This window comes from Lemur catta, chromosome 16 (genome assembly GCF_020740605.2).
Source record: "Lemur catta isolate mLemCat1 chromosome 16, mLemCat1.pri, whole genome shotgun sequence".
NCBI lineage: Eukaryota > Metazoa > Chordata > Mammalia > Primates > Lemuridae > Lemur > Lemur catta.
The window spans coordinates 1,757,916-1,782,402 of NC_059143.1; the positions used below are offsets into that span (position 1 = coordinate 1,757,916).

Sequence of the window (24,487 nt, forward strand, 5' to 3'; positions counted from 1 at the left end):
ACGATCCTCTTCTAACTTTTCTATGCTGTAGGTCCCTGTCCTTGTGTTTCTGCTTGTATTCCAGAGAAGATTGTTAGGCACTGACAACTCCTTGCTTTGCTGGCTAATATTAATGCGTTGGCTAGCATTCTCCCTCCACAGAGGACCCTTTTCACCATCTAGGGTGGCACTAGGAGGGGTTTGAGGACCCTTGCATCAGAATCACTTGGGGTGCATGGAAAGATACTGGTTCCAGGATACTCCCCCACCCCAACCTAGCACTCAGATCCCAAAGGATGGACCCAGAGATCCGTGTTTCAGCCCTGTCCTGCTCGCATGGTGATTCTGTCCTGCCTTCATTTAGTACGGAAACATTGAATGCGTAGCTGTCTGTGCTGTGCGTTTTAATATGAACTGATGTGAGCTGGTAAGTCAAAAATAGACCTGGATCACGGCCCTTTCTTACTTTACAATCCAAGGCCCCTGCAGTCCTCAGAGCTGTTTCTGTACCTTCTGATAGCATTGTCCTTTTCTTTTTATGTTGTCGTTGTTTGTGTACTTGACTGGCAGTAAGAAAAGATCTACAAGTTTCATTAAGTTAAGGTTTGTGTCTTTAATCTCAGCAGTGGTCAATAAAATGCCTTGAACAAAATAAATGTGTGGCCCTGAATGATTTTATTAAGATATTTAGTTTTGTTACCAAGTTTTATTTCCACTTAAGGATACTTAAGAACTAATTTTAAAATTCCACATTGTTAAGCAATCAGTACTTTGTTTCCTTGCCTTGTCAATAGTGTTTCCAGAGCTTGTCGTGTTTGTTCTAGGGCATGCCCTTTGCCTGGTGACTGAAGGGCGTCTTTCCCAGCGCAGTGCTGGGTGACATCATTGACGGGAAGGACTGCTCGATTTGTGGTTTTACTTGTTACCTCTAGTTAGCAGAATGAGTTCTTTGTCTTGTAGTTAGCGGATATGTGGTAGTATAAAGGGGAAGTTACAGGCCCTTGGATAGTTCAAGATAATGCACATTTGTCTAAAAATTAAGGATCTATTGTCCTGGTTTTTAAAAATTTATATAGACTTTACTGTTACTGTTTAACAGTCTTAAGTCGTGTCAAATCACTGTCTAATGGAAAGTCTCTTTACAGTTTTATCTGCATGTCTATAAGAATATGTGAACATTTTTTCCATTATTAGCAGAAGATGAAGAATTCAGATAAACATGTAACCAAATAATAATGTTACTTTTTAAATCTTATCAATCAGCAATATTAAGTGCTTGTTACTGGGGTTTTTGGACTGGTTGAACAAAATTGGTTGCATGATTCTTTACATTTTTTCATCATATTCTCTTTAAAAACTTATTTAGCTCTATATTTATTATCTAGCAATGAATAGAAAAGTATACTTTGTAAAATATAGAAAATTCACTGTAAATATTAAAACATACTTTGTGAAAACAAATCACAAACACATTGCAAAATACCTTTAAATATCAATAATTTGGGCCACTTTATGTAAATCTATTATGTTTATGTTAAAAGCCCATCAAGAAAGTGAATGATATAATAGTCATGCTGTTGTTTTACCATTTCAAGTTTTTTAGCTTTTAATTGAATATGGATTTAATGACCTCATAAAAGGTGGAGCCTACAGTTTTAATGTACTGCTATGGCAGGAAGTATGAATTTAAATTACATGTATATTTGTGCCTGAGTTCGCATGTTTCTACTGTATCTTCCATATGTTTCATAACATTTTAAAAAAGAAATGCATGATTATCAGAAAATATAAAACTGAAACATTTAAGTGGTAGCTTTAAAAAATACAAATAACTTTAGAAAAATAAATGCAATAGTTCTGTTTAAAAACTTTTCTGTACGCTCTTAAATTTTCTTTTTCTTTTTCTTTTCGAAATCTAAAGTAGAACTGGCAAGCCCTTCCGTCTGCCAGATACTTGAGACCATTTTTCTATTGTATTATCCTAACTTAGCCATTGCAGGCTCTGCATCCTGAGTAGGTTTTGGACTCATCACTTGATTTACTTTTTTGTCTTTCCTATTTTTATCTTTTCTCACTGGCAGCAGAAGTGGAGAAGGCAAAATAGCATAAAGGATCTGTGTAGGTTTAGAATACTGTTCTAGACATCGGTTCCATAGGTTACAGGCTGGAAGATACTTTTCTACCTGGTAGCAGTGCATGTGATTGATGCTGAGCCTGGACTCCACACGCTAAGCTCAAAGGTAGTCTCACAGGCACAGCTGCCGCATGCCTTAGAGGTCTGGTGAGGATCCCTTGCCTCTTGATGGATGCCTTATAGTGCTTCTCAATTCAGGATTGTGTGGGTGTATTTTGGGCAAGACAGTTGTTTTGCTATGCAAGACTGTTCTTTGCATTACGGAGCGTTCAGCCTCCCTGGCCCCTGCATACTCAGTGCCAGTGGCTCCTTCATGTTTGTGCAGCCCTTCCCCAGGGTTTCTAGATGCCTGCCCCCAGGAGGGTTTCGCTGCTCACACTCTTGAGACCCACTGCCCAAATCTTAAGTTGGAGGAGCTTTTAGAGGAAGCGTAAAAGGGGGCCCCCTCATTGGAGAGGGAAATGGGAATGGCAAAACTGACGAAGGTAGGCCTTTTTATTTACCTACACATTAACATTCCTGGTGTACTTACTCTTTTCTGTAGTTCCAAGTTTCCATCTGGTATCATTTTCCTTTTTAAAATCATTTTACGCAGTGCAGATCTCCTGGTGACGAATTCTCTCAACATTCGCTTATCTGAAAGTCTTTTTTTATCATCATTTTTCAAGGACATATGTATAGAATTTTGGGTTCACAGAATTTCCTTTCAGAGCTTTAAAGATATTATTTCCTTGTTTTTCAGCCTCTGTTTTTTCTGATGAGAAGTTGTTTCCTTTTATATAATGAGTCCTTTTTTTTTCAATAAACTTTATTTTTTAGAGCAGTTTTACATTTTGGAAAAATTGTGGAGATAGTGTAAAGAATTCCCATAATCCTGCACTGTTTCCCTGTTATTACATCTTACATTAGTATGGTACATTTTGTTGTAACTAGTGAACCAATATTGGTGCATAATTATTAACTAAAGCCTATTTCCTTAGTTTTTAAATATTGGAATCTTGGGCTGTATCCCTGTGGACATAATCAGATGGAGGGAGATGTTGGTCTTGTGCTACTCCTGATATTGGAAGTATTGCATTCATTTTTATTAAAAGAGGAACCGTGAATCCATTCTGATCTAAACAGTAAAAGAATAAATTGAAAGTTTGATAAGGAATAGAATATTTACCTCATTTCAGAGTACCTCCCCACAGAATACTTAATAATCACCAAGGGGAAGAGAGTAATTTAATGGTGCAGATGCCTGAAGACATCACTTTTACCAGATAATCAGCGAACTTCATCAGTAATGGGATGTATGAAAGTGTGCACTGCCTGGTGGCATACGCTGCAACGGGCACAGCCTCACTTCTGTGCCTTTACTGCTGGAGGTGCATGATTTGAATCTAGCCACAAAGAAATACCTTTTACTAATAACTGGGCTGTAATCTTCAAAAGTGTCAAGGTTGCAAACATCAAGGAAGGACTGAGGGACTGTTCCAGACTGATGGAGATTAGTGACACGTGACGTGGTGGCTGAATGCTGCCTGAGACCCTGGTCTGGACTGCTCTCAAGGACGGCATTGGGGAAGCAGGGGAATCTTGCGTGACTCTGAGATGAGATGGTAGGAAAGTATTGGTGTTGATTTCCTGGCTTGGAGATTGTATTCTTTTTATAATTTTTTTTGTTTGTAAGAACACTCACACTAAATATTTGAGGTGTTGAAACATCATGCTGGCAACTTAAACTGTTCTGAGTAAAAAAAAGTTTTTATATGATACTTCCAACTTTTCTGAAAGTTTTAGATTAAGAATTTTTTTTTAAAAAAATGAATGATTTGGGGCCCTAAAAATATTAGTAGTTATAATATTATGCAGAAAAGACTGAGGTGGGGTAACAAGGAAGATGTCTTTAAATATTTGAAGAACTATTGTGTGGAAGAGGAATTTTCATTGTTTCTGAGATGTACAACTTAAAGTTGGAATGTTTTTGATATTCAATGGCATCTTACAACTTATTGACAAACTTTTTTCTTTCATGATACGTAAAGTAATGATGCACCTTATCGTTGATGGTGTTTTATACATCAGTTAATGAAATACAATTCATTTATTCAGTGATACTTCTATGGAAGAGAGAAGCAAAGACCATGGATGGGCATTTAGAAATCTAGGTTCTGGTTAGGAGGAAGACCTTTCTAATCCTTACAACTCCCTGTGGATAGAACCAGTTACCTAAAAAGGGTCAGTGATTTATAGGGGCTCTTGCATTATGTGAAGGTTGATGACCCCTAGGAACTCTTTTTAACAGAAAGATTCTGTGGACTCTGCTGACTGGTGATTTGTCTTCCTGATCCCCCTTTCTGCCTCTCTACATGAAGGAAGAAAGCTCTCTCTTCAGGTCTGCTCATGCCATCTTTTTTTTTTTTTTTTTTTTTTGCGACGTGGAGAAACCTAAGAGAGCATTTACGGAGTGCACACAGCTAGGAGATGGCAGAAGAAACGCGTGTGAGTGCTGTGCATAGGCCCTTCGTTCTGCTTGTGTGAGACAAGAACTTCTTGCCCAAGGAGTAAAGGAAGGAGGGCTCAGTAGGCCCTTGTTCTTTTTGAGGACAAACTGTAGCCCAGTGTCTGCAGGAATTATCAGTGACTGTGGTATCACTCGATGGCTTACACATTGACGTGTCATGTCAGCCTCACAGAGGGAGATGCAGGTTCAGGCTTCAGCACAGTTGCAGATCGGTGTTGTACGTCCCGTGGCGCCGCGTGGGTCCTGCGGTGCTGGTGCACAGCTGCTCCCAAACCAGTGCGGTTCCACAGCCGTGAGACCTCACCTTCCAGTTTCGCGCTACAGACCCTGTGTCCCTCCTGGTCACAGCCATTTACTGCCCTGCCCATCACTTCTCCCTATTCCTCTGAGGCCTTGACTCCTGGCTGACTTACCAGTTGTGGTCTTCCCTTCGTCCTGCTCAACTTCAGAATCCGGGTGGGAAGTGAACGCCCTGCCCGAACATTCCTTCCTCGGGTCCTTTGGCCATTCTGCTTCTCCAGGATCCTGGTCCTGTAGCTGCTCCCCTGGACTGCAGTGTCTCCCAGAATCGCTGCATCTCACGTCGCAGGCTGCCGTGTCCTGTGCTCTGACCATTGCCTCTTCCCTCTCCTGCCATTTGGTTTTGTTGAAGCTTCCAGTGTCTTGACCCCTTCTCCACTTCCTCCCAAGTTCCCTCCTCCTCGCCTCACCCCTCCATTCTGTTGAGACTGCATGAGCCATTGTTTCAGTCACTGTTGGCACGTGGTTTCATTGGGTCAAGGAGCGTCCTTTGTCCATTACCTGTGAGGCCATGTGGCTTCCCAGATGCCTTGAATGTTAGGTTAACTTCATTTGATTGACAGAAGGGACACATCAAAGGCTTTTGAACAGGAGAGTGACTGGGCAGATCTATGTTTCTGGAAAACTACTGACAAGTCCCAGCAGGAACCTGTCAGCTGCATCTGTCAGAATTATTGCTGTATTTATTTCATAAAAGAATGGGGCATATCTTTTTTTTCCCCTTTGAGTTCTTTAAGGGATCTCAGAGAGATGAAGAGAAAAATGAGGACTAGTTTTGAAGAAAGGAAAGTATTTAGGTAAACATTTGAGAAGGAGTTACATTGAGTCATTGGAAGTGAGTAAGGAGAAGACCTCAGACCCTGGATGAGCAGACTCTGAGCCACAGGCGAGCACAGGACTGGGGGGCGGGCGCACGTGTAGCTTGATGCAGCAGACGCCACACTCAGCAGTTTGCTCAGCAGCAGTCCTTCTGGAACTTTAAAGTGATCTCAGTCTCTTTCACTTAAAGTATATGGTGTTCTGCTTTACATATAAATAGGTTGTTGAATTCTGCAGGAATAACTCTAATGCCATTGCTACTCATTTACCAGAAGTTACAAAAGTATCAGTGCAGACATTTAATGTGGGAATGCAGCATCCCCCTGAACTCTTTTTATAGGATATGTCCTAAAATTATATCTTTTTCCAAGTTTTGAAATTCCTTAAAATTTTGGCAGGGATTCTAACTTAACAAATTCATCTGTTAAGGCATAAAACCTCTGCTCAGTGGGATTTTGTATGGGGATGTTGTTGTCTTGGAAAACAGGTAAGCTTATAGTACAACTTACCGTACAGCCCTTTCTCTGTCCTTGCAGCCTGGCTCCTCACTCGTGTGTTCTCTTCCTGGATCTTCCTTTACCAGTTCCCCAGCTACACAGGGTGGCCTGAGATTTACTCCCAGTCAGGGTAGAGGGAAGACAAGGGGTGGGGATGGATTTCTGACGCAGATCAGCAGGTAGACTCACCTTCCTCACGGAAGCACTGATCCTCTTGGCAGTCAGCAGGATTGTGTCTGTCAGCAGGTGCCCGAGAGCTTCCTGAGCAGTGGAGAGGAATTGAAAAGAGGGAATAGGAATCCAAAATTCTGGGGTGTAGGGGCTTTTTAGTTTCCTTCTTTCACTTTCTGTGAGTAGTAACATTACAAGTAGGATTAGCTCATTTGGCTATAGCATTTACTGAGCATCTGATGTGAAACTTGCAGGTAGTATCTCATTTTTTGAAAGAAGAAACTGAGATTCAGAGAGGTTAAGTATCATGCTGGGATTTGAACCTCGACCTGATTGCAGAGCTCAAAGGAGGTTGATTCTGAGGTTCTTTCTCTTGGCCCCTCAAAATTGATTTTGTAGCCAGTATTATAACAGTATTACCCTATTTTTCCACTTACCTTTTTTTCCCATTCAAAAACAGAATTGCCTGGGGGGGGGGTCTTTTTTACATAAAAACTGCCCAGCTGTTAGTTCTATTTTTTTAGTGGGAAAAAAGATAAATAGGAAATTTTGTTAATGCCTCTGCTTTTAGAATCAGTTTACAAGATGTAGAAGAAATTCTAGCATTAGAAAATCAGAATTTTGCAAATGCCATTATAGTAACAGATTCAGGCAAGTATCAGTGGATGCTGAGAGCATTGAGTAAAAGTTTATTGGGGGAACTGGCTAATTGCACAATCTGAAAGTATCAGCTCACAGATGGCTTATTAATTAAAAAGAGAAAAAGCGTTCATTTACAGTGGAGAATTCTGGTAGATACCAAATTAACCAAGTCATAAAATTTGCCATTAGCAATAAAGGTCAACCCGGCACGTGCTCCCGATGTGTGATGCACTGAGGAGGAAGGACGAAGCATCCCTTGTACCATTCCTACCACAAGTGTTTTCTTTGGAGGTCTAATCATCAGAAACAGTCAGACAAATCCAGATCAGGGGACATTTTCAAAACATCTGGCTTGGACTCTTTAAAAAGGTTAGTGGACCAAGTATCTGAGGAACTGTCTTAGACCAAAGGAAACTAACGAGATGTGACAGCTCAGCACAATGCCCACAGCCCCTGATCGAACCCTGGATACAAAGCTAAACAAAACAGTTGTTAAACTTGTTACTAGGACCCGGCAGAGATACTTGAATATGGATTGTGTATATTAAAGAACAAAGAGTTAAGTTTCCCGAGTATGAATAACTGAATTGTGGGCATGTAGAATAACCTTATTCTTAGGAGATACTGCTCAAGTATTTAAGGGTGAATTGTCATGTTTGTAGTTTGCTCTTAATTGGTTCAGCAAAAATAAATGCATATAGAAAGGGCAAAATGTTACCAGTTGACATATCTTAATAAAAACTCATGAGTGTTCACATAATTATTGAATTGTTCTGTGCTGTTTGAAAATTCTCAAAATGAAAGGGGCAAGAATAGTATTATTTGTTACAGCAGCCAAACTCAAGCAGTGGTAACATAGATCCCTATTAAAGAATAACAATGAAGAAAGTTTCTCAAGAAAATAGTTGAAAGCAGGGATCACAAATAGGTTTTTATTTCACTGTCATTTCTAATAAATACTGGCTATCAGACATGTCAAAATGCATAGGATTCTGTGGCCATAGCCTTGATTTATTAGCAGTATTTGTCTAAGGCTGGGATATGGGAGTGGTGATGGATGTCCCCAAATATTTCTCATTTCTGCTTGAGTGTTTACACCGTTATAGTCTAATTAATCCTTAACTCTGATCAATCACTGCTTGATTAACCATAATTTTATTCTGAAGTTTACATTTCCTCTGGCATTAATGTCCCTCTTAAAGCTGTGCCAAAGCTTCCCAAATCCTTAAATCAAGTGTCTGAGGCATCCTTAAATCAGGGTCTTTGAACCCAGATAGGCTTTAGGGGCAGGGTGGTGGGGTGGGGCTTTTCTTCTAGGAGGGGCCCCTATATAACTTCCATCAGATCATATAAGGGATTTGAGACCCAGGAGGGTTCATTAAGAACCTAGTGCCTTTGCTAGCGTTCTGGTGGTCTGCTGTCACTGTTTTCCTCTTGATTGATGGAGTCTTACTGTCGTTTGCTGTCCTCTGTGCTAAAGTGTCCGAGTGTCCTCTGTGCTAGTGTGATGAAGCCACTATTTGGCTTCTCTCTCTAGTCCTTTTAAGATGCTCCTTGTACTCCTGAGGGCATATGCCCTTTTCATGTTAAAAGGAGGTAATTTTCTATTCTCTTTAAGAGGTGAAAGGAGCCTTGATCATAGTACGTGCTCAATAAATACCATGGAATGGGTGGTTGAAATAATTAAACATTTCTTTTCCCAAACAGCTTTCCAGGTAAAATTAGTGGGTGCACTCATTCAATGTTTTCTGGTGGATTGTTGTCCTTGGCTACCTGTGCAGCTTTCCCCACTCCTTTTCCAGCTTGAGTCTTCAAGAGGGAACCTCAGAACTGATTCTAAAACCGTCTGTACCTGGTGTGATTATAAAGCAATGAGACTGATTGTCATGTGTTGTTTGTGGGATCCGTCTCAGTTACTTTATAGCCATACCTGGTATCTTATACCACATTGCCTGTTGAACAACATTTTAGAAGCACAAACCTAAGGTTTCTAAGTGGAAATTTAAAATGCTTTAGCATTATTTTAGGATTTTCTCTAACTTACTGATCAGAACTCTTATTTCAGAAAGATAACTAGATGATAACATTATTGCTTGCTTTAATTTTGCAGTTGTCTTTTTGCTTGTGGATTTTAAATCAGTATTCTGTAAAATTGCTGTTCTGATAAAGTGGCTGGAACAATTTTGCATAAGGTAATAAAAAGGTATATATTTCATTGGCTTACATTTTCCATAAAACTCCTTTTATTATTGAATTTCTTTTCAGGTGCATGTAGTCTTCTGTGACTACATGTAACAAACATGATCCTTTTAGCTAAATATGATAAATGAACATATAAAATCAAATATTTAATATCTTATTCATTGAAGAAGCATTTCAAAGGACAAGTTTTGGGGGGTTTTCCTTGTTTTATTTTGGTGGTTTACAGTTGCATGTATAAACCTTATTCAGATTTGAATAAGTAGTTATAATTTTTTGTTTTCCAGAAGAAAATTTTTATTGCTCTTCTCCTGACCCCCAGTCTTTCTTAGGAGCTCTTTGAATAAGCCAAATTGTAAAAGTTGCATGTTGCCACTTGCAGCTTCAGTTTATGAAAGGAGGACTGCTGATAGCTAGATTGCTAGAAAGGCTTCTCTGTTTCCTGAGAAGAAAGTGGAAAAGCTATTCCTTTTGTGGAGGAGAAGGGTAGCAAAGCAATTTCTTGCTATCCATAGGAGAGGGAGTGACTTGCTTTTACTGTATCACTGCTTCAGGAAATTATGTGACAGAAAAACCTAGGTGACTAGAAGGGCAACTGAAGACCCTCCTTGTGACTAACGTACATAGCTGTGGCTGTAGGCAGACCTCTTGACAGCATGCAAGCTGGAGGAGTTTTGATGCCAAACTAGTCCAGAATGTTGAAGCTTGGACCTGTCTCAGGAAGAGTTTGATTTTCAGAGCTAGACATAAGATCACAGTTAGTTTCAAATGTTACTCATAAAAGGTACCACCATTTGGGACTGTGTTTTTGCAGGTCTGTTACCAGGTGTATATCCTAAGTCTCGATGATATAAAACTCCACATCCTGCACTTTTCTCTATTCCTTGTACTAGTTCTACACACAGCAGATGCTCCGTGAATGTTTCTTAGAATGATTAGTGCAAGAAGTACCAATTTGTACTGTAAACAACAGCACTTTTGTCCTTTTCTTAAGGAATTAGGACTTTCTAAAGATCATTTTAAAATAAAAGAAGTTTTACAATGTATACCTACATGATTTTACCAGATTTCTATTGCTGTGTAACGTTGCAGTCTGTTGTCACAGTCGGCTGGTTTAATAATCATTTAAAAAGACAAGTTAATATGGTTCTTAACTCTGCATTCGTTTTACACTTCACGTCTGTTGAAGGCTTAACTACTCAGCAACACACTACATGTTCCCACATGGTGCCAGCACACCCAGCCACAGCTTCATTTCAGCTGAATCTGCAAACCCTCCCACTAGCAAACATTGCAGTAGTTTTTCTAAGTATATTTATATATTTGATGTTTCTATAAATTTTAAATGTCACTTGAGTTTATATATTTATTTTACATTACAGGCACTGGAGATATTATTGCTGTCATGATAACAGAATTGAGGGGTAAGGATATTTTGAGTTATCTGGAGAAAAACATCTCTGTACAAATGACAATAGCAGTTGGAACTCGAATGCCACCAAAGAACTTCAGCCGTGGCTCTCTAGTCTTCGTGTCAATATCCTTTATTGTTTTGATGATTATTTCTTCAGCATGGCTCATATTCTACTTCATTCAGAAGATCAGATACACAAATGCACGCGACAGGAACCAGGTGAGCTACCAGTAATGCTGTACAGTGACTGGCTCTTACTGAACATGATTCATAGACATCTGCCATAGTCAGACATGTTACAAACATTGTTTTCATTTAAAAAGTTGTAACCATCAGTCATTTTAATATGTGGAAAAAATAACCTACACAGGTATTTTAAGGATATTTTAAATACCTAAAAGGGGAAATTATTAAATTTATAGTGATCACTTAGAATATTCTAGTTAGGTAGATAGCTTAATATCATAATATGATCTAGATAATACTGTTAATTTGGACAGATATCATAAAGATGCATTTTTAAACTGGTGACTTTGGATGTCTTTGGAGAGGGGAGTTGGAAGGGAGGGATAGGGAGACTTCACTTTACACCTTTTTCCATGTGAATTGTTTTCCCATGGGAGTTTTGAACTATGTATTTTCTATTCAGGAAAAAACCAATTAAAAATCTCTGTCATATCTAAGCTCAGACATGGGAGTAAGGGTGGGGTGGAGGGGGCTGATAGGGGATCTCTTTAGATAGCCATCCTAGAAATTCCGGCACGTCCAAAGTGCTCAGTGTTGCTGGTTGAATGGATGCAGACACAGTAGAGGCAGTATGCTGCCCTGAGGCGGGGGCCTGGACATGGTTCTCTCAGTTTGTTACTTTGTTTGTTTGATGTGCTGTGGACAAATATCCATCCTAGGGGCCAGGGTCAAGGCATTGGGTCCTCGGCCTAGACTTTTCCTATAGAAAACTAAGAAGTGAATTGTTTAGAGAGTGGTTTGAAGCCAATTTTTATATAATGCCACCTTCTCCTAGCAGAGTACATCCAGATCCCTGTTGGGGGAGTTGGAGTTTTTGTCCTTCTGCATTCTAGTGAAAGAAGCACAGACTGAGTTCAGGTCCCTTATCCTACCACCAGTTGTCTTCTTGGACAGTTTATTTAGCTTCTCAACTTCTTTCTTCATCTGAAAATAGGTATAAAATATCTGAAAACTAAAATTTATTGAATATTTACATGCCAAGCTCTGCAGTATCCTACATACCTTTAAAATTTTTTATTTTGATAATTTTTATTATTGATGCTTTCAGACTTACCAAAAGCTGCAAGAATAGTACAAAATATTCCCTTCACTCAGATGTTCCAGCTGTTAATGTTTTACTGTATTTCCTTTTCTATGTGTGTGTGCATATATATTTTATTTTAATCTATTTGAGAGTAAGTTTGAAACATGATGCCCCTTTATTCTTAAATACTTCATTGTGTATTTTGTAGATATAAGAACATTCACTTACGTAACCACAGTATGATTATCAAAATCAGGAAATTAACACTTATATTATCTGACCTACAGATCTTTTTCAAGTTTTGTAAAACTGGCTCAATAATGTCCTTTAGAGCAAAGAAAACCCCAGATTGATTGGATCAGGTTGTATGGTGCATTCAGTTGTCATTTATCTCTCACTTGGTTTTATGACATTGACATTTTTGAAAAGTACAGGTCAGTTATTTTGTATTTGGGTTTGTCTGATGCCTTGTGGTCCTTTGTGATGAGCTTCAGGTTATATGCATTTTTGTTAGGAACACCAGTCCTTTACATTTTTTTAAACTTTTATTTTGAGATAATTGTAATTGACTTCATTTATAAAAAATAACATGGAGAGGTCCCTTATACTCTTCCCTCAATGGGATTGTCTTGCAAAACTGTGGTAAACATCACAACCCAGAAATTGGCATCTACACAACCCGCTGATGTTAGTGAATCCTCTGAAATCTTCAGATTTCTCCAGTTTAACCTGTACTCATTTGTGTATGTAGTTGTGTGTGTGTGTTCTGTGCAGTTTGATCACATGTGGATTTGTGTGACCATCACAGTCAGACACAGAACACTTTCATCACAGGGACCCCTTGTGTTGCTCTTTTGTAGCCACAGCCACCTCCTACTCCCTTCCCTGCCCTCTGGCTACCGCTCATCTGTCCCCCCTCTACAGTCTTGTCATTTCAAGAATGCTCTGTAGATGGCATCACAGAGTATTTAACCTCTAGAGTTTGAATTTCTTCAGTCAGCATAATTTCCTTGAGGTCCATCCAAGTTGTTGTGTGTGTGAATAGTTTACTCCTTTTTATTGCTGAGTGGTATTCCATGGTTTGGATATACTGCAGTTTGTTAAACCACTCACTCATTGAAGGATATCAGGGTTGTTTTCAGATTTTGACTCCTAAAAATAAAGCAGCTATGAACATTCATTTACAGGTTTTCATGTGAACATGAGTTTTCATTTGCCTAGGATAAATGTGTCAATTTCTGAGTGCAATGTAAATTTCAGGAGTGCAATTTTTGGATTATCATGGTAAGCACATATTTAGTTTTAGAAGAAATTGCTATATTCTTTTTCAAAGTGGCTGTACCATTATACATTCCCACTAGAGACATATGGACTGATCCGTTTCTTCCACATCCTCAACAGCATTTGGTGGTGGTATTATTTATTTAGCCATTTTCCTAGGTATGTCATAACAGCTCTTGTGGCTTTCATTTGCATTTCTCTAATGGCTATTGGTGTTGAACATCTTTTCATGTGCTTATTTGTCTTCTGTGTATCCTCTTTATTGAAATGTCCATTCATATCTTCTGCCCATTTTCTACCTAGCTTGTTTGTCTTTTACTATTGAGTTTTGAGAGTTCTTATATGTTCTAAATACAAGTCCTTTGTCAGATATGTGGTTTGCAAATACTTTCTCCCAGTCTTTGTCTTTTCAACCTCTTAATGAAGTCTTTTGAAGAGCAAAAATTTTGGGTTTTGATGAAGTTTAATTTAGGAGTTTTCCCTTTAATGAATCATAGCTTTTGGTGTTAAATCTAAAAACTCTGCTTAGCCCTAGATATCCCAGAGATTTCCTATTTTTTCCTAAAAGTTTTATAGTTTGATGCTTTGCATTCATCTGTGATCCTTTCATTTGAAACCTTCTCTCTTTTCTAATGTGAGAATTTTGAGCTGTGAATCTCTCTCAGCACTTCTTTCGATACCTTTTCGTTTTCATTGAGTTCTACATGTTTTTTATTTCGAGACTTCCTCTTTGACCCAGGTATTATTTAGAAGTATATTTTTTAATTTCCAGTTGTTTAGAGATTTTGCTATGATCTTAAACGTTAAGGATTTCTGGTTGGATTCCGTGTGATCAGGGAAGTACTCTGTGTGACTTCAGTTCCTTTCTGTTTCTTGAGGTTTGTTTTATGATGTAAGACATGGTCTGTTTTGGTGAATGTTTCGTGGGGGCTTGAAAAAAATGCATGTTCTGCTCTTGGACGGAGTGTTCTCTGGGTATGGGATTTGTGTGCTCCGCTTGCTCTACTGAGGAGCTTGTCTGGGAAGGCATCTTCCTCCTGGGCCCTGGTGAAAGTACGATTTGGCTGGAGTAGAATGCGTATTGCCCAAAAGGTTTTCTGACATTAGGCCACTCTTTTTGTCCCTGTTGTCACTTCTGGGTTGGAAGCTTCTGCAGCACGGAGTCTGTGATGTGTGTGGGAGGCAATAAGGAAGCCCCGGGAACTCACCACCCTGTGTGCCTCAAGTCTCCAGGTGCCTAGACAGCCCACCTCGTTTTCCCATGCCTACAACATGCTATTTACCTTTTTTTAACTACAGATTTGTTTTTTGCATATGTTGCCATATGAAACACTGAAAGTAAAATGGTAAGGAGCTGCTCTGAAAGGGTGTTTTTGACAGGACAGCCCTGTGGAAATGCATTGAATGTAGCACAGCCATAGGATGGGGGAAACGAAGCTCAGATAGTTGTCCCAGGAGCCTGCTATTGGAAGATAGTGCTTTAATTAGCACCCAGTGTGGGACCTGTGTGTGATGAAGGAGGAAACGTAATCACCACCTGCTGCAGGCTGCAAGCAGGGGCTTGCTTCCTAGCATTTGCTTTGTGGCTGACTGCACCCAGGCTCCTTCCAGAGCATCCCTCTCCAGACGCTGCTTTAGTGGAAAGTGATGTTTTGACCTTTTTTCCTCCTTCCGTTTTCCCTTATGTTGAGAAATGCTTGATGAAATTTTTATGTGGCTTAAAAAGCTTAGCTTATTAAAGTTTAATAAGAAAGTGGCAGCAACTCAACTGGTTGAAACCTTTGGCCATTTTAAAAGAGAAACCAGAACTATTAGCAAAGAAAAAACAGTGAGTTAGGGAGAGACTGATTTTCTCCCACAAACTGTTATCAGGGAACAGTTCTTTCTACAGAATATGCTACCAAGGAGAGCCATGCATTGTAAATAAATTTGTACGTATAGTATAAATCTCACAATTGAGACCATTTTACATGTGATATGAAAATCTAATACTTTGGCTTTTTAGTTTACTGCTAAGTGTCTGTGGTTTGTTCTTCCTGAAAATCTGTCAGAGTGCACATAAATACTGTCTTTATGCACAAATAGCTCAGATGATGGCGGATAGTATAACTTAAATGCCACCTTCTAATTAAGTCAATGACAGTTATTTCACATAAAAGAGTAGATGCTTGGTACATTTGTTTTGAAAGGGTGCCTAACAGTTTTGTGAGAAATATAAAATTTTTAACAGTTACATGGTTAATACTGCACGTTGAATTCCAAAGTAGTCAAATTTGATTCCTAAAACAGAACAATAAAATTTTAATTTCACTATTGAGGAATAGGGCAGTTATAAAAAATTCTACAACCTAGTACACTTCTGAGTTTAGAATGTTTTATGAAAATGCATACAATTTTGAAGGTATACATTTACCTTAAAATAAGGTAATATGTTTACTTTAAAATAAGATAAAAGCTTCTTGGCGGGTGCGGTGGCTCACACCTATAATCCTAGCACTCTGGGACGCCAAGGTGGGAAGACGCTTGATGTCAGGAGTTCGAAACCAGCCTGGACAAGAGTGAGACCCCCGTCTCTACTAAAAATGAAAAAATTAGCTGGGCATGGTGGCACATCCCTGTAGTCCCAGCTGCTCTGGAGGCTGAGGCAGGAGGATCGCTTGAGCCCAGGTTGCTGTGAGCAAGGCTGACATCACGGCGCTCTAGCCTGGGCAACAGAGCAACAGAGTGACACTCTGCCTAAAAAAAAAAAAAAAACATCTTCTTGCCATAACGTGTATAGAATATTCGTAGAGTTTATAAATATCTCAAAGTTGCTGAAATGAACTATGCTTTTATTGTCCGTGTTCATCTTGGAAGGTAAGTTAAGTGGCCAACTGGAGAAGGCGCTTGCATGTCAGGGTGTGGGAAGTACATTCAATGTTCATGTGGGAGGAAGGCTGATAATTTGCATATATATACAGTTAGTCTTTGGAAAATGGTGGATTCAAAAGTTCTTTCCTTCCAAATTGAGAGGAAGGAAGTATTGTATGTGTATGTATTGTTGAGATTTTTTTTCCTCTAGGAAAGGATTATATGGTCAAAAGAAGCACACTTCTTTTGTCATTGTTGGATAGTAGAATGAATTTTCTTTATTATATTTATTAGGCATTAACAGTTCCAGGGAACTGGAAAAGCAAAATAGATGTTTGAGTTAAGAAGTTATTTTGCCAGTTTTTAAAGATACTGCAAATACTCTGATATCTTCCTTTTTATGTCCCATTATTATGATCAATTTATATAAATAAAACTGACAATGTACAGAGACTATATATATTCTAAATGTTATATATCAAGAGCTTAAAATTTGATTTTTTTTTAGCACAAAATATGCTCTTAAGATGATAGTAGTTGAAGATGCTCATTTCTATACCCTGGGGTTTAGCATGGGGCCTGGCACATCATACTGACTCAGTAGATGTTTAAGTAAATTTAAGAATGAGCTTACGTTCTTTGGGGAAGGCAGACAGATGTAATCAGCATATTGTGTGGTGTGTGTTACTCTTTTTGAGCAGAATGATATTACTCTTGTTGAGTCAAGGACACATCACAGAGAGGTAGTAACATTTGAGCTGAATTTTAAAGGATGAATAAGACTTCATCAAACAGAGACTGGGAGGAAAATCAGGCAAAGAGGTCATTTTCCACAGAGATGAAAGGAGAGAAAGTTGAGTGCCTGGAACCTCAGGGGGGGTGGGGAACTGATACCAGATGAGTAGTTGTCACTAGAGAATGAAAGGCTGGAATCACGCGCTGAGGAGTTTAGACTTTGTTCTTTAAGCGGCAGGGAGTCGTCTAGGTGTTTAAGTAGTGGGATGGTCTAAGATTTTTTTTTTCTGATGGGAAAGGCTTAGGGAGAGGGAAATGTTGAAGAGCAAAGGAAGATAATATTAATAAGTAAGGTTATGCAGAGAGCTCGAGGGGGCAGTCAGGGGCACCGGCAGATGGTTCCTTGAAAAAGAGCTAAAGGGCCGGGTGGGTGGCTCACGCCTGTCATCCCAGCACTCTGGGAGGCCGAGGCAGGAGGATTCCTTGAGCTCAGGAGTTCTAGACCAGCCTGAGCAAGAGCGAGACCCCCATCTCTACTAAAAAAATAGAAAAAATCAGCCAGGTGTTGTGGCACATGCCTGTAGTCCCAGCTACTCGGGAGGCTGAGGCAGGAGGATTGCTTGAGCCCAGGAGGTTGAGGTTGCTGTGAGCTAGGCTGACGCCACGGCACTCTAGCCCGGGCAACAGAGTGACACTCTGTCTCAAAAAAAAATGAGTGGGGGGAGCTACAGACACTTCTTTTGGGGAAAAAATGGAAAAAAATGGTGGTAGTTATGAGAGAGTGAATGAACGAGGATGCAGACTACAATACACTTTAAATCATGGAAAAATTATATTCACAGCACCTGGATTTCACAAGTGTTTAAAATAAGAAAACCCTACTGTATGCTGATAAGTTTCTACCAGAGAGTTCTGATTACTGATGGAGGAAACCTGAGATAAGATTCATCAAAGTGACCTGTCCTCAAAATGCTGTGAACTATCTGGCTTTGAACAACTTTTTCCTATTAGATTAAGCAATATGAGTTGTTTTAAGTTATTTTCTACCAATTCAAATATTTTGACACTTTGCATTCAAATATAGAAGTGTTCAAATTGATACTGTTATCAACTTTGACCAACTCAGGTAAGACAATCTGGCCCCTGATTATCAAATCCTTTCCTAGTTTATGATGTACGAAGCCTTTTAAGCATTTTATGGTGGGAGAAGAACTGGACTAGAAAGGAGACCTAGGGTTCTGGTCCCAGCACTTTTACTAACTTCAGACAGACCCCTCAGCTTTCTCTGGGGCTTGGTTTTTCTCCTTTATGAAATAATGTATCCTTATGGTTTTGTCATTTCTAACATTCTGTGTGTGATGGGGTAGAAACGTGAGGACTCTAGGGAACAGGGCACAGGGGAAAGTTACACGGGGCAGGTGAGCGTCACGGGAACAGGCTCTGGACAGTGCGGTTGGCAGTTTGTACTTAGTGTAGTGAGCCTCAGACTTTCATATGCAGAAACCATGTGAGTGCTCTTTTTCCTTTTTTAGGGGGAGGCCACTTGTTAAATTTACAAATCCCCAAGGACCCCTACCCCCTAGTTCAGCAGGTCTGGATGGAACCTACTTGCCAGCCTTCGATGTGGACAAATTACTTAATCTTTCTGTGCTTCAGTCTCTTCTGTAAAATATGGATAATGTATTTCCTTTTTCATAAAATGATTGTGAAGGTTATGTGAGTCAGTACACATAGAAGGGCTTAGAACAGTACCTAGCACATGGTATGTACTGAATAATCTTAGTTACTATAAATATCATTATCATTTTATATTACTGTTTACTAATAAGCACCCAAGGTAGATTTAATGCCTTTGCCCCATGGACCACACCTCAAAAACACAGTCACTTTAATGGCATGGTGTTTAGGCGAAGGTAAGTGATGTTCATGAAAGGAATTTGTTCTTCATGTTAAGTATTTGAGAGTCAGTAGGATGCAAATAGTATTAGAACCAAGAGAAAAAAATAGTGGCTTTTAAACAAATTCAAGTAAGAGACCAAATTATACACACCCACATGCACACACACCTGTGCCTCAGCTTCACCTGTCACAAAGTGATAGGAATGTTGAAGGAAGGATTAAAAACTCAAGGGATAGAAGAACGTGGAAATACTGAAGCCAAGTCCAAAGGAAAATATTACAGAGAAGGCATTTGACATTAATATCAAATGCAAAGAAAAGATTTTTTTTTACTTTTACTACAAGAGATTTTGAAAATTTAGAGGTGGAAAGGACAATGTATCCAAATATTTGTGAGAGATCTCCAATTAGACAGAGCTTGATGAAGGCTGACCTGTGCCTGCCACCAGCACCTGCACTCTGCATGCTAATCTTCCGTGATCTGACGTGGTGGCCCTCCCACACAGCTGGTCACCCAGCTCAAGTCTGGACTCTTCTGCCTTGTGCCTCCACAGCAGTCATGTACTAGGGTCTGTCAGTTTTACCTGCTTAGTCTTTCGTTTTTTTTGAAACAGGGTCTCACTCTGTTGCCCAGGCTAGAGTGCAGTGACGTCATCATAGCTCATTGCAGCCTCAAACTCCTGGGCTCAAGCGATCCTCCTTCCTCAGCCTCCTGAGTAGCTGGGACTACAGGCAAGGGCCACCACACCCAGCTAATTTTTCTATTTTGGGGGCAGGCAGAGTCTCACTCTTGCGCAGGCTGGTCTTGAACCTCTGGCCTCAAGCAATCCTCCTGCTTCAGGGTCCCAATGTGCTAGGAGAAATAGCCATATGTTTATAAAGAAAATTGAGTTTGTAATTTCAAAAGTTCCAAATAAGAAAACTCAGAGTGCAAGTGATTTTTTTGTGAAGTCTACCAAATATTTCAGGAAGACATGCAGTTGACTGTTGAACAACATGGGTTTGACCTACTTAGATCCACATACACTTATAAGTAAATTTTTTTCCAGTAAATATATTGGAACATTTTTGGGGGATTTGTGACAATTTGAAAAATCAAATGACCTGTGTAGCCTGGAAATATCAGAAAAGTTAGGTATGTCATGGATAAAATATATGTAGATCCCATTCTATTTTATCATTTAATACCATAAAATACTCAGTAGTCTGTTATAATGAGTTAAAATTTTCAAAACTTACACACACCAACACAGATTACATGGTGCCACTCACAGTACATAGAATGTAAAGAAATATAAAGATGCAGCGTTAAATCATAAGTGCTTAAAATTAACTTTAGTATTTATTAATGTAATAATTTTGTAGCCACCTACTGTTGCTATTGCAACAAGCACTGTCATGAGTGTGCATTTAAAACGCCGTCTAATAGTAATTCTCTCTCCTCATAGGTAAATTTTCATAGTAGAAGCAATCTCTTGTGGTTTTTGCATATTTTTCATTGTGTTTAGTGCAATCTTGAATAACACCATGGGACCCATGTGAAGTGTCTCTTGTGATGCTTGAAGTGTTCCCAGGAAGCAAAGTCATGACGTTATGAGAAAAAGTTGCACTACTCTATACATACTGTAGCTTGAGGTCTGCCGCTACAGGTGTCTGCCATTTCATGATGAATGAAAACGAACACAGTGTAAGGACCACTGTAAAAAGGAAAAAAAAAAAGGAACTGTGCAGGTATCATTGCAGCTATGCCAGCAGGTGCAAAAACCTTGCACTTTTTGTGAAATACGTTTTGTACCTTTTATGTGGGTACAAGATTACTGTAAGAAAGTCTCATAGACTCCATGAGAGAGAAAATGAAGTCATTATATGACAACTTAAGAGAAAAGTGAAAAGATCTAAAGCTGCAGAATTTAATTCCAGCAAAGGTTGGTTTGAAAATTTTACAAAGGGGTTTGGCTCAAAAAATGTCAGGGTAACAGCAAAAGCAGCTTCTGTTGCTCAAGAGGCAGGAGACAAGTTTCCATGTACCATTAAGACAATTGTTGGGGAGAACAAATATTTACCTCAAGAGGTTTTTAATGTCTACAGTAGCGCCCTATTTGGAAAATAATGTCACAAAGGATATTTATTAGGAAGGAAGAGAAGAGAGCCAGGATTTGAGGCAGAAAGGGATAGTGTACTTCTGCTGTTTTATGAAAATACAGTTGAGTGTATTATGACCCCCTTCATCTATAAAGCTGCTAACCCCCAAGCCCTGAAGGGAAAAGATCAATACCGTCTCCCAGTTTCTGTTGTACAGTAAGAAAGCCAGGAAGGCAAGAACGCTTTCTCTAAATTGGTTGCTTCAGTGCCTTGTCCCTGAAGTTAGTAGGTACCTGCCCAGTAGAGCACCGCCTTTTAAAGTTATGTTGATATTGGATAATGCCTCTGGTTACCCAGAACACCATGAGTTCAGCAGTGAAGGCATCTACTTGGTCTTCTTGTCTCCAAGCACAGTGTCTTTAATTCAGACTCTAGACCAGGGACAAGCTTCGTTGCACATAGTACGCTGATGAAAGGATTGTTAATGCTGTGGAAGACCATCTTGATAGAACATCACTAAAGAATTGCACCATTGAATGTGCTGCTGTTACTGAAAAAGCCGTGAAAGTCATCAAGCCCCCCGCAGAATTTCCAAAAGCAAAACTCTGTCCCGATGTTGTGCATGACTTAACAGGATTTATGACAGAGCCAATCAAGGAAATCATGAAAGAGATTGTGGATATGGTAGAAAAGGTTAGGGGGTGAAGGATTTTAAGATACAAATCTAGGAGAAGTTCAAGAGCAAATAGACACCACACCACAAGAATTAATAGAAGACAGCTTTATGGAGACGAGTGCTTCTGTCGATGATGAAGAAGACATAGAAAAATTAGTACAAGAAAACAAATTGACTTTAGATAGTGTGGCACAAGGGTTCCAATTATTCAGGACCATTTTTGACTTTTATAGTATGGACCCTTCTATGTTATGGTCAACAAAACTAAAGCAAACGTTAGGATTGGTACCTTATAGAAACATTTTTAGAGAAATGAAAAAGCAAAAACATCAGCCCCAAATTACCATGTATTTCCATAAAGTTACACTGAGTGTTCCTCTCCCTCCTCCCTCCCCGTCCATCAAACCCACCCTTCCTCCTGCTAAGCCTGCTCAGCGTGAAGACAGGGAGGATGAAGACCTTTCTGTGAGGATCCACTTCTGCTCAGTGAATAGTAAATATATTGTCTCTTTCTTATGATTTTCTTACTAGCATTTTCTTTTCTCTAGCTTACTTTATTGTAAGGGTACACTATATATATAATACATATAAAATTGTGTTAATTGACTGTTTATGTTATCTGTAAGGCTTCCAGCCAACGGGCTATTAGTAGTTAAGTTTTGGGGGAGTCAAAAGTTGCACATGGATGTTTTACTGTGCTGGAAGTCGATCTCCTTAACCCCTGTGTTCAAGGGTCAACTGTAATAACAAATCTAAATAAACTATAGGTTAAGTATCCCTGATGTGAAATGTTTTGTATCAGAAGTGTTTCATATTTCAGATTTTTTCAGATTTTAGGATATTTGCATTAAGTGTAATGGCAGAGCATTGCAAATCTGAAAGTCCAAAATCCAAAATGTTCCAAAGAGCATTTCCTTTGAGTATCATGTTGACACTCAGAAAGTTTCAGACTTCAGAACATTTTGGATTTTAAATGCTCAACCTACACAGAAAACTGAAAAGGGTAGAACACCTCCCATTTCATTCTATGAAGCCAGCATCATTCCCAATACCAAAACCAGACAGAAACATTAGAAAAACAGAAAGCTACAGACTAAAATCCCTCTTGCACATAGTTTCAAAAATTCTAAACAAAATTTTAGCAAATCATATCCAAAAATATATATAAAGGATAATTCATCATGACCAGGTGGTATTTATCCCAGGAATACAAGGCTGATTTAACATTCAAAAGTAATGTAGGCTGTGCACGGTGGCTCATGCCTATAATCGTAGCACTTGGGAGGTTGAAGTGGAAGGATCACTTAAGGCCAGGAGTTTAAGACCAGCCTGAACAACATAGTGAGACTCAGTCTCTACAGAAAAACATTTTTTCTAATTAGCGAGGCATGGTGGCACACACCTATAGTCCCAGCTACTTGGGAGGCTGAGGCAGGAGGATCACTTGAGCCCAGGTTGCAGTGAGCTGTGGATGATGCCACTGCACTCCAGCCCAGGTGACAGAGCAAGACTCTGTCTCAGAGAAAAAATTTAAAAAAAGAAAAAACTGTAAGGAGATGCCACTATGTACCTATTGAAATGGCAAAATGAAATGAAAATGACTATACCAAATTTTGGTGAGGATGTGGAGGAAGTGTGATTTTCATGCATTGCTGCTAGAAATATAAAATAGTACACTCTTTTGGAAAATACTTTGCCAGTCTCTTAAATAAAAGTCAGACACCTATCATACAAGCCCTCTCATAAGTATTTACCCCAGGCAAAAAGAAAGCATATGTCCATACAAAGAATTGTAGTGCTTATACAAGTAAAGAATGTTGTCAGCTTTATGCATTACAGCCCCAAACTGGAAAATAGTGCAGATGTCTCATTAACAGTTGAACCGATGAAGAAATTGTGGTACTTTCATACCATGGGATACTATTTAACATTAGAAAGGGGTGAACTATTGAGATACGTGCAACAACATAGATTAATCTCAAGATAATTATGCTGAGTACAAGAAACCACACACAAAATAATACATACTGTATCATTCCATTTATAGAAAACACTTGAAAATGACAACTGTAGTGGCAAAAAGTAGATGATGGAGGGACAGGGTGGTAGGGTGGCGGGAGGAAGGGCTTAGGAAAGGGGCACGAAGAAATTTGGGGGCAAGTAGGTACACTGCCTTAATTGTTATGTTTTCTTAGGTCAGGTCATGGAAACAAAAGTGTAGACTTTAAATATATGCAGTTTCTTTTAAGTCTATTATGTCTCCATGAGGCTGTTTAAAGGGGACTCAGAGGACAAGCAGCTTGAGACACTTCACAGCTGAGAGCCACGTGTGGGCTTTGCATGCTGATCCAAGCCAGCGTGGAGACGTCATGTGAACAGCCTGGGAAGTTGTAGTGTAGTCGGCATGTGGGTAATGTTGGTTAATTATTGTTAACTTTGTTGGGTGAGACAGCGGCATCTAACAAAAGCCCGTATGTGTTAGAGATGCGCAGTGAAGACTGGGTGCAGTGACGCTTGTGCTAGGCTTTAAAATCCTCTAACACACCAACTATGGGGAACACATGAAAAATATAGGTAATATATTGATAATTAAAGTTAGATGGTAGATACATAGGGAAGGCTTCATTAAATTATTCTCTTTTGTGTATTTTGAAATTTTTCCTAAAATTTTTCTTGAATGTTTCTATGATTTTTAGTTTTATTCTCATGGTGGAATCCATGTCTTCCTTGTTTTGTTCCCTACGTTGCTCCTTCAGCATCTGCCTCTTCCCACAGCTGGGATCTGGTTGTGTCTGGAGTGGCCCTCTGTCCCGGTGTGCCTGCGGTCCCGTGTGAGTGTTAATGCCCTTTGCCTCACGGGGCATTCTGCTTAGAACAGCACCGCCTGTGCTCAGCTTGGGGTTACGGTGACATGTACTCACCGTTGCATCCTGTGCTTCACCCCTGTTGTCTTTACCTGATCATTCCTTTGTCTAGAATCCCCCTTCCTAGCCTTGTGCTTCTCCTATCTAACTCCTTCCTACGCAGCTT

The 24,487-nt window shown here is 39.5% G+C and overlaps 1 protein-coding gene across 3 annotated transcripts in view; it reads left to right on the top strand.

The window, feature by feature from the left end:
* RNF130 (ring finger protein 130) overlaps positions 1 to 24,487 on the top strand; it is an 87,936-nt gene that overhangs the window by 39,637 nt on the left and 23,812 nt on the right. For all 3 annotated transcript variants that reach the window (XM_045527717.1, XM_045527718.1, XM_045527719.1), the window contains exon 3: positions 10,633 to 10,883. In XM_045527717.1, coding sequence (XP_045383673.1) covers positions 10,633 to 10,883 — 251 coding nt within the window. The remainder of the gene's footprint in view (positions 1 to 10,632; positions 10,884 to 24,487) is intronic.